The sequence below is a fragment of the Schistocerca piceifrons genome, chromosome 3 (assembly GCF_021461385.2).
Source record: "Schistocerca piceifrons isolate TAMUIC-IGC-003096 chromosome 3, iqSchPice1.1, whole genome shotgun sequence".
Lineage (NCBI taxonomy): Eukaryota > Metazoa > Arthropoda > Insecta > Orthoptera > Acrididae > Schistocerca > Schistocerca piceifrons.
Genome location: NC_060140.1, coordinates 357,802,790 through 357,819,883, shown reverse-complemented (window position 1 = coordinate 357,819,883; position 17,094 = coordinate 357,802,790). Strand labels below are relative to the sequence as shown.

General features: G+C 42.5%; 1 protein-coding gene across 1 annotated transcript in view; it reads left to right on the top strand.

Moving 5' to 3' along the window:
- Positions 1-1,625: 1,625 nt before the first annotated feature.
- Positions 1,626-17,094, top strand: part of LOC124788658 — a 55,226-nt gene continuing 39,757 nt past the window's right edge. The window contains exon 1 of the mRNA XM_047255933.1: positions 1,626-2,279. Within this exon, the coding sequence (XP_047111889.1) occupies positions 1,626-2,279 (654 nt within the window). The remainder of the gene's footprint in view (positions 2,280-17,094) is intronic.

The following is a 17,094-nucleotide window of genomic DNA, read 5'->3' as shown; positions in this document are numbered from 1 at the left end:
AACTAAGTAAGGCTTTTGTAATTTTAGAACACAATAATAATTACAAATTTAATCTAATTCTCATATTTATTCCAGATTTCCATCTTTCATAAGTTTAATTAAATGAAGTACTAATTTTATTATGGGCCCAGGAAATGACCTGGGGGGGTCTCTGCAGACATCATGAGACTCTGGCATAAAATGGGGGTGATACGCGATTACAAGAACTCAGCAAGAGAGTTCTCACAGCCTCTGTCACCTCAATTCTCCAACTTCCTACCTACACGTGGTGCCCCTGTTAAGCCGAGCAACTCAGCGGAAGGTTGGGTAACCAACCCCAGCGGGAAACTGAGTCGGTGAGCACATAGGAGTTGGAGGACAGTGGAAGGCAACGGGAAACCACCACTGAACTATCACAAGAAAACCCCATGGCTTCGCTCAGCTCAAAATGTTCCGGAGGTTCACGTTCCCCGATCGGATCTCCGGGGGGAACCAGGTTGAGAGGAGCTTCACGAAGAGTAAGATGGTGCAAAGAGAAGCACTGCATAGGAACATGGAATGTAAGATCCATGTATCAAGGAAAACTAGACATAGTGAAAAGAGAAATGGAGAAAATTAACATCGACATATTGGGAATAAGTGAAATGAGGTGGACTGGCATGGGAGAATTTGCTTCGGATGGCCATATGGTGTATTATTCTGGGCACAATAACAACAGAAGTAATGGAGTAGCCTTCATAGTTAGTGATAAAGTGAGAAAAGCTGTGATGGGATGCAAATATAAAAATGATAGAATGATGTCCATCAGATTTCAAGGTCAGCCCCTCAACATCACAGTAATTCAAGTTTATGCACCAACAACCGATGCTGAAAAGGAAATTATTGACCAGTTCTATGGAGATTTACAAGAATTACTACTGTCAACACCAAAAAAGGATATCGTCTTCATAGTTGGAGACTGGAATGCAAAAGTGGGAAATGAAGCTGTAGAAGGTATAACAGGGAAATATGGTCTTGGTACAACAAATGAAGCTAGACAGAGACTCTTAGAATTCTGCCAATAAAATTCATTGATAATTACTAATACACTGTTTCAACTAGCAAAACGACGCCTATATACCTGGACTTCGCCAGATGGCCAACACCGGAACCAAATTGATTACATACTTTGTAATCAGAGGTGGAAGAGCGCGGTTCAGTCAGTTACGACAAGACCTGGGGCTGACTGCGGATCAGATCATGAGCTCCTGTTTGCAAAATTTCGGCCGAAACTTCAGAATGTAGCAAAAAGTATCCCAACTTGCAGATCCGACCTTAACTCTATACCCTCCGACTATGCTGTAGAGGTACAAAACAGATTTAACGTATTACAGCTGGAGGACAAAAGCTCGCAAGAGATGTGGACAGAAGTAGCTAATACTGTCAAGGAGGCCGCAGAGAAACACATTCCCAAGAAAAGGAACAGTAAGAAGGCTAGATGGCTATCAGTTGAGGCACTGCAAGTTGCAGAAGAACGAAGGAAAGCAAAAATCAAGGGAGATAGATCAGCTATGTTTGAATTAAATAAAGATCTTCAGAAATTAGCTAGAAGAGATAAAAATATATTCTTTAATGAACAGTGCAAGGAAGTTGAAGATAGTAACATAATGGGGAAGACAAGAGATCTTTATAAGAAAATTAGAGAAATTAAAGGAAAATTCCAGGCAAAAATTGGAATGATAAAAGATAGAAACGGGAAAGATCTGAGTGAAGCAGAGGATGATAAGGAAAGATGGGCAGAATATGTAGAAGACCTATACAAGAAAGAACTGCATCATGACAGGGCTCCTACTGCTGATGTTAATGTTAATTTAGAACTAGAGCCAGATATTTTGGAGAGCGAAATCCAGTGGGCCCTTGAAAATATGGCTGATAACAAAACTAGTGGACAGGATGAAATACCAGCAGAATTGTTTAAAGTCACTGGAAAGGATGCAGTGAAAGTGCTGCACTCAATATGTCAAAAAATATGGATTACGCAGCAGTGGCCAGAAGACTGGAAAAGATCAGTATTCATCCCCATTCCAAAGAAGAAAAGTTCTAAAGAATGCTCAGATTACCGAACAATCGCACTTATTTCACATGCTAGCAAAGTTATGCTGAAAATCTTACAAAATAGACTTCGCCAATATCTAGTTCGAGAGCTGCCAGAAGAACAAATTGCTAACATCCGGTGGATTATGGAAAAAGCGAGAGAATTCCAGAAAGATGTGTACCTCTGCTTTACTGACTACGCCAAAGCCTTTGACTGCGTCGATCACAACAAATCATGGAACGTACTGAAAAACATGGGTGTACCAGATCATCTCATTCATCTGATACGGAGTTTATACCTTGACCAAGAAGCCACAGTGAGAACTATGTATGGAGCAACGAAATGGATAAAGATTCAGAAAGGGGTCCGGCAAGGTTGCATACTGTCACCGTACTTATTCAATCTGTATGCAGAACATGTCATGAGGAATGCGAGGCTAGATGAAGGAGAAACAGGAATTAAAATAGCTGGAATAAATGTAAACAACCTCAGGTACGCGGATGATACGATCCTGTTGGCAGAAAGTGAAGAAGAATTGAGAACACTCTTACTGAAGGTGAAAGACGAAAGTGAAAAGGCTGGTCTTATGCTGAATGTGAAGAAAACGAAAATTATGGCAACTACACCTACCAATTCATGGTATATAGCGGGAGAAACCATGGAGGTAGTGACCACATTCAGTTATCTCGGTTCCCAGATCTCTGCTGACGGTGACTGCAGCCATGAAATCCGGAGACGCTTGTTGCTCGGTAGACAGGCGATGTCAAACCTTGACAAGGTTATAAGGTCCAGAGATATAACACTAGCAACAAAGATCCATATTGTGAGGGCTATGGTCTTTCCAGTTGTGATGTATGGATGTGAGACCTGGACCATTAGAAAGGCTGAACGGCGAAGAATTGACTCCTTCGAACTGTGGTGTTGGAGGAAACTTCTTAGAGTTCCATGGACTGCAAAGAGAACCAACAGATCAATATTGAAGCAAATTAAACCAGATTTCTCCCTGGAAGGTCTAATCTTAAAACAAAAGCTGACCTACTTTGGACACACAATGCGAAGGCATGCCTCGCTGGAAAAAACATTAATGCTGGGGAAGATTGAAGGAACTAGAAGAAGAGGACGTCAGAGGATGAGATGGATCGATGGCATCACAGAAGCAATGTGTTCCAACCTGGAAGGTCTACGGGAGAAAGTGCAAGACAGGAAAAAGTGGCGTGATTTGGTTCATGGGGTCACGAAGAGTCGGAACCGACTAAACGAATAGAGAGAGAGAGAGAGAGAGAATTTTATTATACGGTAGAAGCGAGCACCCATGAGGCGTAGTTCAACGCCTATGTGAAAGCAATTAAATATTCTCGTGCTTAATCCAAATCACTTTTTCTGTCAAAACCATATCTGTTCCTTCACAAAGAACTATTTGAAGTCACAGACAGTAAGTTACCTCGATTACTTCGACAAGGAGACTATTAATTTATTTACTGGGTTTGTGAAACTGTGGTGTCGAAAGGTGATTTCAGCGAAATACAACAGCATACACGAAAGGGTGAGTTTTGGTCTCTGTGTTGCTTGCTAGGCACATATGAAATATTGGTAGAAGGATTCAAGTTCGACTGAGCAATGTGAGGGTTGAGCAACAGGCAATACTACAGTATTTAGATATCAAACAAAATGTTACGTCGTGATACATAGGTACTCATATAAGTTTTTGCGGAAGCGTAACTGAGAACTGTCAGATTGCATTTTCTTTATTTAAGCCTTATTCATTTTTGAAGGAAGCATAACCTGTATGTAGAACTTAATGACCAAGAACTGTTGCAGTTCAGATCTAAGTAATATCCATTCACTGTACAGACACCATGCTGTGTGTGTGTGTGTGTGTGTGTGTGTGTGTGTGCGTGTGCGTGTACGTGAGTGCGTTTGAAGAGCTCGTGAATGTCGGCACACATGTAGGACCAGTTTTACGCTTTAACGGACGTGGGTGTCAGCACTTCTGAAATTTTGTGTAAATTTTGTTGCAAACCACTAAGTGCTCTCATTCTAAAATACTGGATAATTGAAAGTTGGGTGTTAGCGTATGGTGGACTAACACCCACTCCTTTGACAGGTAGGCGGTCCTCAGCCCAACAACGATTCTTTCCAGACAGTAAGTGATATGTTTACCAATTTTGGTTGAAATCGGTGCAGTGAGTTAGGAGGAGTTGTGTAACGTAGATACATACATATATTTTTACAATACCTAAGTATATATTCTTTTCATCAACTTATGAGATTACGTAAAGGAGCCCTGCACCCACTTATATCGATTTTCGTTGGTTGTCGAACATCTCTGGCCTTGTAGCTCTTTCACTGGATTTCATTGCAAGTCAGGCTCTCTGCGAGGACTTGTCTTTCTGGATGTTCCGATTGGTAAGAGTGTAATAGGTCTGTTGAGAGTTTGCTAATTGCGTTTCTGGAATTTATACGCACTCTGTATGCCTCAAATGGTAAAGGACGATTTTGACTCGCTCGTTATTCGTGCGGTGTTTGGTCAGAGTAGCTGTGCGCAGGAAGATGTGTTGTTTTGTCATTGCTTCTGGCAGCGAGGAGCACGAGAGTTCTATCGCTAGATGAGTAGCGAGACAAGCGCCGAGCAGAGGACTCGTGGCAACGTAGACGTAAAGTGCATCTGTGTTTAAGTAAAATTATTTGTGTTGAATATTAGGTAACAGAGAAAAAAGATTCGATTAGTGATTTAGAATGAAATGACGTGTAACGAGATGAGAAAAGCGTATGAAGGTCCCCCATAGTTTGGAACCATTGTTGAATGAGACGTCCATAACTGGGAGCTTTAGATCTGTCATTACAGATTGTGTAATTTTTACTGTAAGGCAGGGCCTATTTTTCATGTTTATCAATTATTTTGTCTGACATTTGTCAGACTAAAGTTTGTTATAAATGTTGTCCATTGTCAGTGTTAATGAGTGCGTTAACATGAATTCCATACAATTCATAATAACTCAGATAATTTGATAACAGTTTGTTACAGGAATATTTCACTTAAAAGCATTGTCCACATCCTCTATCCACTCATTTTTATCAAAATATTGTTTACTTGTTGTCTGGAGCATTGCATAGTTAAAAATGTTCATCAGATGCGCAGAGAGCAGCAAGCACCGCGTTTTCAAGCAATTACATTACGGGATAAGATAGTTTCATTTCAGCGTCAATTTGCAACGGAAATTATCAACTGGGACCATTTCATAAACAACATTATTAGGCAGATAATTGAAGGACAGGGAACACTTTGTTTAATTAAAGAGATTAATAGTAAAGTTCACGATTTAATAAGTTTGCATATTTTTAGAAAGATTAAAAAACAGGGCAAAATTCCTGTTGTATTCTCGTAGGCAGATGTATTTGGTTTCCCTTGCAGTTGTAAATGCACATAGGTACCCAAAACAAAACAGCAGGAAAGTTACAACCAACCATTCAAGCCAGTACGATGTCAAAATCAAATGAAAATGAATTTTAAACGAAATCCCCGTTCTTTTACCTAGTCCTTTGTCACAGAGATTAGTTTTAGGGTAATCGTATACGACTCTGTGTAGCTTTTCCTAGTGGCCGTTATTTGGGCCTGTTTTGTTAATGTGGATCAACATCCGTAATAATAGGAACATGCTCGAGTTAGTCTTAAAACAGTGTCTTTTTCGCAGTTAATTAATGAAGCTGTTATAAAACATTTGTATCACAAATTCTCTGTTAACTTGAGAATGCTCATAGGTTAAACAGACACGGTTTCTTTTGCCTAACATCTGCAAAGCCAAGGACAAAGAACCGTGCAACATCTGTAGTTTATTTCTGTTACATGATTTTAATGTGTGTCATATGTGTATTTTACAGATGTGCTGCATCAAGCAACTGTGTGATGCATGGCGTGAGCTCAAGCCGTTAGTCTTACGTTGTCTAACAGATTTACTTTTAACTCCCTCTCAATTCCGGTCTAAGTAGGTGTCTCAAATGCATCTGCCTTTTTCCACTTCCGTGATTTATTGGCTTAGGACTTGGGAACTTCGCAATCATTGATTTTCTTACCGAATTTAAGATTTTGAGAGTCGACTGTTTCCGGAAGCTTAAAATTTTCCTTAAGTGTTTAAAGCGTCATTCAAATTGTAGTGCCGCAATCCAGTCTTTTAGTAAAAGTAACAATAAGTGACTAAAAAGCTGCTGTGAAATGCTGCATGAGCAGCCACAGACTGGTAGCTGCAATGTGGCGACATTTGGGTCAGAATGACACGGACCTAGGGGATTGCAAGACGAGGCTAGCTGCATTCAGTGTAAAACTATACCACGCAGCGGTAAGAACTGTAGCAGATGGGTCAATATCAGTCAATATACCAGGGCAATTCTCTCGTCATGGGCGACATGAATCGGTGCTCCGTCTTGGCGAGACAAATGCGTCTCAAGGCGACATAAATATGTCTGAGTTTGGAGGCAGAGGCAGTCCTTTTGCCGTAGTCTAGCAGCACGATCACAAACGCAGGGCCACGCCAAACAGCGAGACGACAAGGGATTGTTAGCAGCAGCCATGGGTTCGAGACTGGGCTCCGCCATCGGTTTCAGCCCTGAATCGTCACAGTAATCAGCCATCGGCGCCTGCTGCCGCCTGCACTGAGTCCCCCGCAGAACTAAGTGCCTCAGTGCGAGCCGCCGACCGACTCCTGCCAGACGGTAGCGGGTTGATTTGCCGTGCACAGCAGTCTGCACGTGCCAACACAGGGATTCCGTGCGGGGTTGAGGGGTACATGGCGGAATGGGAAGACCAGTAAGATACCGAACAAACGAGGAATCAGAACATCCCCGAAGAAAGAGAAACAACATCAAACTAAGAAAAAATACAATGTGCGGGAACTTCTAAATGAAGAAGATGTAAAAGAACTAATAAAAGCACTGAAGAACAAGAAAGCAGCAGGACCCGATAATATATAGAATGAATATATAAAAGATGCGAAAGAGGCCCTCCAACAAGTGTGGATCAAACTATTTAACAAATGCCTGGAATTTGGAAGAATTCCGACACAATGGAGACACTCGACAATAAAAGTTCTCTACAAAGGTAGGGGAGACCCAATGGACCCAAACAAGTACAGAGGCATAGCCCTGGAAAATAGTTCAAGATGTTTTCAAAGATAACTACACAAAAATCAAAGCCTTTGTGGACAGTCATCTCCCACAACGACAAATGGGTTTCAGATCTGGAAGATCAACAGTTATGGCAGTGAGGCTTCTTCTAAAGCCGACCGGGGTGGCCGAGCGGTTCAGGGCGCTACAGTCTGAAACCGCGCGACCGCTACGGTCGCAGGTTCGAATCCTGCCTCGGGCATGGATGTTTGTGATGTCCTTAGGTTAGTTAGGTTTAAGTAGTTCTAAGTTTAGGGGACTGATGACCTCAGAAGTTAAGTCCCATAATGCTCAGAGCCATTTGAACCATTTGAGCTTCTTCTAAACAACATCGACGAAGCGCTACAAAAGAAACAAATGCTCTACACAGTGTTCATAAACTTTACCAAAGCCTTGGACCTGCTGGAAATAGACCTCATAGTCCGAAAACTGGAAAACATAATGGGAGAAGACAGCGTATGGGCAAGAATAATCAAGTCAATCCTCAAATACAACTTAATCACAATATCAGACAACCTCTCTTTTTCGAACCCCATTCCGTAATCTAACGGAGTCTTATAGGGTGACCCAATGAGCCCTTTGCTGTACATCCTTGCCACTGAAAAAGTACTCCGAATTGGAGAAAATGAAGGAGATGTATATGTATATGCATACGCTGACGGCATAGCCGTAGGTTCAACAGATAAACAGAAGCTGCAGAAAATCATTGAGAAAATAGACAAATGGTGCAGTGAACACAAACTATACATAAACATAACAAAGACAGAACTGGTGATTTTCAGAAAAGGTAGCAAATCACCTAAAATGCGGAAATCAACATCAGAGGAAAAAAAATAAAAGTCACATCAGACTTTAAATACCTGGGGGTGACATTGCAACAAACAGCCAAATGCTTCACAAAACACACAACAGAACGTGCAGCCCAAGTAATAATAGCAATACAGGACAACAAAAACATCTGCCTACTCTAGAAACAGCCACGAAATTATTCAATGCAAAAATCTTGCTAATCCTGGCCTAGGGGATGGAGGTTATATAGTACCACCTGACAGCAAAAAAAATCTAGAAACACTAGAAAAGGTGAAATCAACCTATCTAAAAAAAGCACTAGCTCTCTCAACAAGATCTAGACTAGTGTACTTGCTAGAGAGGAAGAGATTCCTAATTGAAGACATCAAACTTCGATATATGATGCCACACACCAGGGCTTCCAGAAAGCAACTGAAGATCATGGAGAACAAACGAGAAAAAGTATGGCCGGAGTTCTGTGGCACCGAAGCAATGACGAACCGCTCAAGGACAGCACCAAACTTCGAGCTGCGAGGAATGTCGTAACTAGACTTTCTATTCACGGCTTTCATCATCTAATTTGCAAAAACAAAACTTATCACGACCCAACCACAACATGTGTATGTGAACTGTCTAACGCAGCCAGTGAACGATATCACATAGAACTGTGTAGTAAAAGAGTGAAATCTATAAACGAATATGCAAAAATCTAAATTGTAAATGTAAAATGTTAAGCAAAGTAACTGTATATGGCTATTTGGCTGCAGTTTTATTAAACAGAAAAAAAACTAAGTGTCTCAGCGTGAGCCGCCGACCGACTCTTGCCAGACCGCAGCAGGTTGATTTTCCGTGTACAGCAGTCTGCACGCGCCGCCACATGGAATCCGTGCGGGGTTGACGGGTCGTTGCAGGCGCCATTGCTGACAGATAAGTGGTGTCTGCTACTGCCGTGAAGTCCGTACCGTACAAAGACCGCTGCCCATCCACGGTCCTGCCCGTCAGTAACGAAGGGCACCTACGCAATATCCTCCTATCAGAAGCAACTGCCCGTATACCAGCGCTGGCCAGGGTCAACAGAGTGAAGTATGTTCTGTCTAACTGAACCGCGGCAAAGCTTGTACGGAAGATGAATAAAGTATTCTTTACTCTCAGCAGTGTTTCCACTGGCTCCTGCAGCCTGCCACTGGGGCTAACTATTCACGTCTGCCAAAAATAAAAATTAAAAAAAAGATTCTGAAATATTCAAAGGCAACAATTTGACTTTTTTGGGATTAAAAAGCACTGTGTCAAATAACTGCAGACTTTTGCAACTTAATCGTTTATTATTTGGATGATTTATTCCCGCTGAGGCAAAATGAAGGTGTAAAAGACTTGTATTTTGTATACTCAGCACTTTAGCACTTCTAGATCCATGCTCTGTGCCATTTCGGTAAGAATATGTTCGGAAATGAGAGTGGTTTGCGAAATAGCAGCCGGCCGCTGTGACCGAGCGGTTCTAGGTGCTTCAGTCCGGAACCGCGCTGGTGCTACGGTCGCAGGTTCGAATCCTCCCTCGGGCATGGACGTGTGTGATGTCCTTAGGTTAGTTAGGTTTAAGTAGTTCTAAGTCTAGGGGACTGATGACCTCAGATGTTGAATCCCATAATACTTAGAACCATTTGAACCATTTGAAATAGTACATCACTGACACGTGTCATGCAGAAGTGCAGAAGAGGTTATACGACTAGGTATTACGTTGCAGCAAGAGTATAATACGACTCTCCCAACCTTAATCCTCATATGCACTGAGAGCCAGTGCTAAAATACAGGGAGAAGCACGTCGAGAGCGAAACGTCAGTTCGCGATATTTCGCCCGAGAGCCCAGCGGGAGCAAGCAGCAAGGTAAACGCGGTTCAGCGGCGAGCGGACACGCGACCCTCGGAAGCCCGTCGGCTATTTCAATAAACCGCGGGCGTCGCACGCAACCAGATACGGCACTTCAAAGAGTCCGGGGGCCGCCGCCGCCGCCATGTAACTGGCCTCCGGGGACGCCGCGTGCTGGAAATGCCACGTCGCCCCCACACGGCGCTCGCCCCCGGCACTAAAGTGGCCGCGACATTTCCGCCGGACGTCAGGGATCAACCCTCGTCGCTGTCGTCACAGAAGCCGAACCGCACTTGTCATTTGCCACTAATGACCATTCGACAGGATTTCAAACAATGTCTACTACGCACCAGGATTTACATCTCTTCAAACTGCGATATCAGCGACACGAGGCTTTCAGTTTCAATACGCTATCTTAGCAGTTTCGTAGATTAATATAAGGAACGTTAAAAAAGTTTCCACTCGAAGGCTGTAAGGTCCAGAGTTGGTATGCCACTCTGGCAATATAGCCTTAGTATTTAGGCAATCATCCCATCGACGCACCACGATGAAGATACCCGTTTCGTAATACACAGTGTACTGCTGTGTTAAGATGTCCGTAACTGACTGCTGCATATCCTCGTGAGATAAGGATCGTCGACCCATCACAGTCTTTCTTAAAGGAGCGAAAGCGTGATAACAGCATGGTGAGGTATCGGAACTACAGGACGGGTGCTCGAGTGTCTCCCTCTTGTCTGTATTGTATGAGACTGGCCTTCGAGATCGACCGGCGTCTTATGCCGCATGCCGACCAGTACTGAACTTGACGCACCATTCCACAACGGTGGTTTTCGACAGACATGCTGCCTCATACTCATTATCCACTCTCAGGTGGATGTATACCGGTGTCTGTCCTTCAGCAGCCAAGAAAAGGAGGGTAGACCGGAAGATAAGTTCTGTTTCGCAATAAAAAAGGAATAGAGTACACATAAAGAAAGCAATTTATTTCATAAAAATGTATAACATTTACACTGCCTTTCAACATAGTCCACGTAGTTTAACCATACATTTCTGAGCGGATGGTCAGCACGTAAATATTCCTAGAAGATCGTGTGTCCCGTCAGTTACGACGGCCTGGTGAGAAATTTCGCCTGATGTCACGCAGCCCACATAACGTAAGTGTCCTGCAGTTTCTTCTTCAAGACAACTATCGGCCGCCGTCTAGAGGGGCAATGAACATGCTCCTGCAGCGTTTCAGATGAGAAGTGTGGGATCTGCCCCTGAGTTTCATCTCTGTTCACGCTAGCTTTGAAAACATTTTGGCATAATCAGCGACCCGTAGAACAGCATACGGTATTGGCAGAAACCCAATGACGAGAGTTTTGGAAAGTTTGCACAAGGCTGCAACAAATGTCCAAGTCGGAGCGGGTACCATGTAGAGAAGCAGGGGAGCGGTGTATCTAATTCTTGCAAATAATTTTGATTTTCACAGTGGTTTCCATTTTGCAACCGATTGGGCCTTACTTTCCAAATGCTCGTAATAGCACATTGGTCCTGTCTGGATACATTTTGTAATAACTTCGTCGTACTTCACGTTACCGCATTTACTGCACGCATGTCGGAAAGACACGAATGCCACATTTATCTCTTGTCTACATGTCGGTGCATATACACCCTCAGAGGAGTCGGTCTACACCGCATTTTCGCTGCAACAACGCCCTTGAAATGGAAACTTTTTGTTCGCCCCTTATATATAGCAAGCGAAAAACCACGGCTCTGCGTTCCACCCCTGATGGGCCAATAGGGACCGACCGACTGCCATATTATCCTACGCAAATGGCTGAGAACGTGGAAACTTTGAGTGAATTTTGACTTACACATCGAAACTAAAACGTTGCGCTTGTCAGTAGCCTTAAGTTGCCGTTTCACGCAGTTCCCAGTTGACCTCTGCATGATGAAGATCGTCTGCACCTTTTTTCATGTAGAAGATATCGTTTTCTGAAATCGGACGAATATTTTTTAGCAGTCACCGTGCCTGGTTGTGGTGCGGAGGACCCGGGTTCGTTTCCTGATACTACCATGGAATTTTTATTGGTGATACTTCTGGATCGGGGTGCACTCAGCCTTAAAGACGCGAACTGAGGAGCTGCTGGAATTAGAAATAGTGTTTCGAAGTCGATGAAAACCGATAACAGCCGATCAGCGGTGCGCTGATACTACGCCCGTCCATTTCACATCCGATGACGCCATTAGCAGAACATGAAATCTCTGTCGGTTGTTCCCCAATGGCCACATGGGATATCGATAATACAGCAACAAAAGGCAGAGTACGTTTTCCGTTTCAACACGTGCAATTCAGTTACATTGTGTGGCATGGTTTTCTTCACAATGTGCTGCCACAGTGCCAGATTGTCTGTACGGGTGTATGGATTGCGCACCATTGGCCTCCGAGGTCTCCTGATATCGCAAAATCTAGTTTTTCTTCTGGAAAGACTTGTGAAAGACTTCCTCTGTGTGACTCCCCTTCTGATAGCCATGGGTGAATAGCAACTCCACAAAATTACAGCAGTATAAATAGTGATTGCAGCTATACTTCAAAATGTGTGGACTAGTTTGACAAACTTCTCGATTTTTAGGCTTACGTGTAAATTTCTCATTTCCTGTAGAAGATATAGTCTCCTCTAACATGCAGCGCGCTGGCGTACCAAACAGGACGACGAACTAGACCCAAAACAGAATTCAGTGCGACGGTTTCTTTGTCGTTCTGATGCACTGGCCGTCTGAGTTCCTGTTTAGGCAGTTTTTCACACTTGTCAGAACAAACATACGGCTAGTTCCTCACATTGTCAGCTCTGATCCTTGACGAAATGTTGATGTGGTATTCCGACTTCGTATGAACCCCACCACCAATAGAAGACTTTGCTTTTGGTCGTCAATTTTCTGACTGGTTTCATGTGGCCCACTATGAATTTTATTCTTGTGTAAAACTCTTCACCTCAGAGTACCCCTTGTACCCTACACCCTCAGTTATTCGTTGGATGTATTATAATCTCTGAGCTCCCCTACTGTTGTTACCCTCTATATCCGTGGCACTGGTACACATTCTTGCTTAAGTTCACGGACACGACGGCGAATCAAGTCAGAGCTATAGCGTTTATGACGTTAATGTTTATGGGGTAACGTACGGACATGAGTGGTACTCCTTTCCCGAAACGCCGACCCTGTTTAAGATGCGGTATATATTGGAACGGTGGAATCAGTCATGCGGAGGTATGCGAATTCCTCTTCAGCACGGTGCTATCAACTCATTTGCCGATGATCAAGTACTAATAGCACAAAGTAGACAAGATGTCAAATTTATGGTAAGGAAGTTAAGTGAAGGAGGATGAGCAAAACAGTATATTTAACAATGGCAGGAGATGGATGGGATGTAGTACGGGCGCAAGGAACTACTAAGGCTGCTAAGAAGTTTAAATACTTGGAATCGATTATCCATTCCTCGGGAAGTTGTGAACCAAATGTGGATCCCAGGATCTAGCAGGTAATAAGAACATTTAAAATGCTAAACGGAGTTCTGTGGAGCGGGGCAGTATCAAAAGTGGACAGAGCGGAGAAGAAATGAGGAAACTACGAGTGATGAAGGATATGGATTAACCGATCATGGGAAGAACTGAGAGCAGATCTCTTGATTGTAGGGCCGTGTAGAGCAAATGGAGCAAGGAGGATGGCCAAAAGCTACCCTGAAATGGTCGCCGCCAGGAAGGGGAACCATGGGCGGTCGAGATTAACGAGGAAAGTGAGAGTAATTAAAATGGTGACGAAGAGAGAGCTGAAAGAGGAAAACTGCGACGATCGTGAAATTTTGGCGAATGGGAACAAAAGCCAAGAGCTGAAGACTGGGGAAGCCCTTAGAAGAGAATAGTGAATCAGTGGATCACCTTGTCATGTCATAGGATAATAATCGTGGAACAAAGAATGATCAATTGTCGCTGATGAAAGTCAGTTTTAACGCTAAGACACAGCAGCTTAAGCAGATTAAGTTCAAGTTGTCTACGGTTTCAGCATGAATATAACTAATGGGAAGAAAGTGATTTCCAGTTAACGTGAGACAGTACTTAGTTTGGAAACATAAAACTGTCTGTTATCTCCTGTAGCTGCTAAAGATAGAAGCATTTGTTTCGACACAGGTTCTCTTCGAAATACTTCTCACTGCAACTCGATATTTAGATGCTTAGACACGGTTGTTCCATTTTATAAAATCTCACTCTACATGATTGACGTTTTTATTTGCATGTACCGTATCTCTTGAAAATGGAAACTTCGAAACTGGTGGCGACATAAAATCAAAATTGCTTTTATATCGACTGAGGTGACTCCAACTCTGCCGGGTTTTAATGGATGGCACAAACTTTCCCGTTGCACACAGCATGAAGAAACTGTTTATGTTCTATGGATGTCATTCAGTTAAAACTTTTCTCATCTTGCTTTTGCCATTGATGTCACGTTACAATTTTCGTTACTGACAACAAGTGTTTGTAAAAGCATTTTTGAAAGCGTAATTGGTTCTACAAGGCTATAGCACCGTTTTCCATGAGAATATGAGAGGAGACATGGATGTAATCAGTGACGGCCTCTCCTCCAGAGTAGGAAAGAGATGCAAAAGTGTAAATTAACTTATGATTTGTTAAGGAATCACAAACAGCGCAAAAAGCTGGCTGAAGTCAGAGATAACGAGGAAAAAATATTTTGAGATATCGAAGACCGACATCTAATGAAGCACGCTTCCCTGAAACCAGATTAAAAATTGATGAGAAAAACTTCCTTCAATATAAGAAGTCGAGTTAAGAAAGTTCTCGCCCCAGCCCGTTCCGTAGCTTATCTCGAAAAGAGTGTCATTTCCTCTGGGCGCCGAAATGTAAAAACTCAATATCTGGCTTGTGCACGATAATTGACAACAACTATCAGAACAAGACTGAGATTTCAGACATGATGTAAGACTTATTGGAAGCCATCATGCTTTCGACTGAGTTTATGTCATTCTCGTTTCCTATCTTGTTACAACGTTCGCAAATCTACATACGCGTACCTGCCAATATTCTGATTCATACACAGTGTGATCTCCGTCTAACTCTGTTTTTTCTCCATGTACACAATATCTTCGACAACCTGCTAGTCATACAGATGAATAACCGACTCATTTTTCCCTTGTGGTTTTCTTCAGGAGAAAATTAACTACTCCCGATGTTTCTACAGATGACTTAATAAGTTGTTGTCCAAAGATTTCTTGTTCATGTCCTAATTCTTCAGAGCAAGTAGACACAAATTGGCAAGTAAGTAAGTGTGAAAGCGTGCTGTATAAGAGTTGGTTAACACTCAAGATAACTATCTTCAATAGAGTATTAAATCTGTAAGCCTCTTGAGTAGCAATTGTTTAATATGTTGTTAAACTGTTTGGTTTTGAGTAAGTATGTGGATAAACTTTTTCTTCGCTTTACTTCTTCGACTCACACGTGCTACAGATAAACGCATCCATGAGAAACGTCTGATGCTCCTATCATTATTGCCCAGTATCTTCCATTCAACTGTGTCTGCACACTCTAGCAACTGAACACTTATTTAGTAAGCCCCTTTTGGAACATTGTTCCTGGTAAACAGTCATCAAAAATTACAATCAAAGTGTTGAAATAAAAACAATCTAGCGACGATAAACATTACTGTATTTACCGTTGCTGTACAACGACCTGCTACTAGTCACACTCTCCAGCCATCATTATGTAGTTGTAATGTTCTGATGACGATCGTACCAGGATCGAAACCGGTCACCTGGTTAATACATTTTAAATTTTAGTAGCTTACGTGCGAAACTATAATACTTTTATTTAAAAACTTTTACTTGTCTAGTAGTGTGTATGACTACTTTCGTCCAGACGACAGAGGCGAGACGTCATGGAATTTCAGTAGGTACTGAAAGCGATGGACAGCTATTGTAATGTATGAACGTTTGAGCGTTCTCATGCTCACGGATAGTGGTAGGATCTGGATAGAGGGTGCAACTCTAAATTCGGAACCATTACCGTCACAATAGTTTTATGCTAACTGATGCTCAATTGGTTTCTTTCTCCTTGTGAAACTCAATTATCTTTCGTGTATGTATAGTTTGGTTTATCCAAAATTTTACGCGATCCTCACTTCCAATACGATACACCGCACCATACTTGTCTCGTTAGTTAATCGATTAAATATGTACTTCTTTCAGTTCCGGTTTTACTACTGCTATAAATATTACCAGAATACATCAAAGTGGCTGTCTCTCTTGTTAAGTCCGTATATCTCATAGTTTACTGTGTTTTAAATGCCGGCCGTGGTGGCCAAGCGGTTAAAGGCGCTACAGTCTGGAACCGCGCGGCCGCTACGGTCGCAGGTTCGAATCCTGCCTCGGGCATGGATGTGTGTGATGTCCTTAGGTTAGTTAGGTTTAAGTAGTTCTAAGTTCTAGGGGACTGATGACCTTAGAAGTTAAGTCCCATAGTGCTCAGAGTCATTTGAACCATTTTTTTGTGTTTTAAATGATTTACTTCTCACTTCTGTCGTCGGAGAATTTGACTGACTAAATAACTAAATTATGGACGCAAGAAAGATATGAGCTCACATGGAGGCTTACCAACAATTGTTTTTCCCGCGAACCATTAGCGACTGGATCAGGAAAATGCCCCCGCTACACACCATAAGGTAACTTGGTGAGTATAAATGACATAACGTCCATGATGGACTGTGATTTGAATACAGCGACTGATTATGATATTAAAAATACAATTGTGTTAATCTGTCTTTTATCGATTCAAACGGATGCAGATAACATAGATCAACATATAAGAAAGAAATTCTGCCGGCCGGAGTGGCCGTGCGGTTCTAGGCGCTACAGTCTGGAACCGCGAGACCGCTACGGTCGCAGGTTCGAATCCTGCCTCGGAAATGGATGTGTGTGTTGTCCTTACGTTAGTTAGGTTTAAGTAGTTCGAAATTATAGGGGACTGATGACCTCAGAAGTTGAGTCCCATAGTGCTCAGAGCCATTTGAACCAAAGAAATTCTGTCGTACTCTGGCGAAGCTTACTAACTTCCCTCATGTTCTCAGTATGTACAAACGATTTACCAAATAAGCACAGGTTGTCCACTGACGAAGCTACAGCCAGAAGAAGATAATCGTCACCGCATGATCCCAAGGAAATTCAGAACGAATTATCAATTATATTC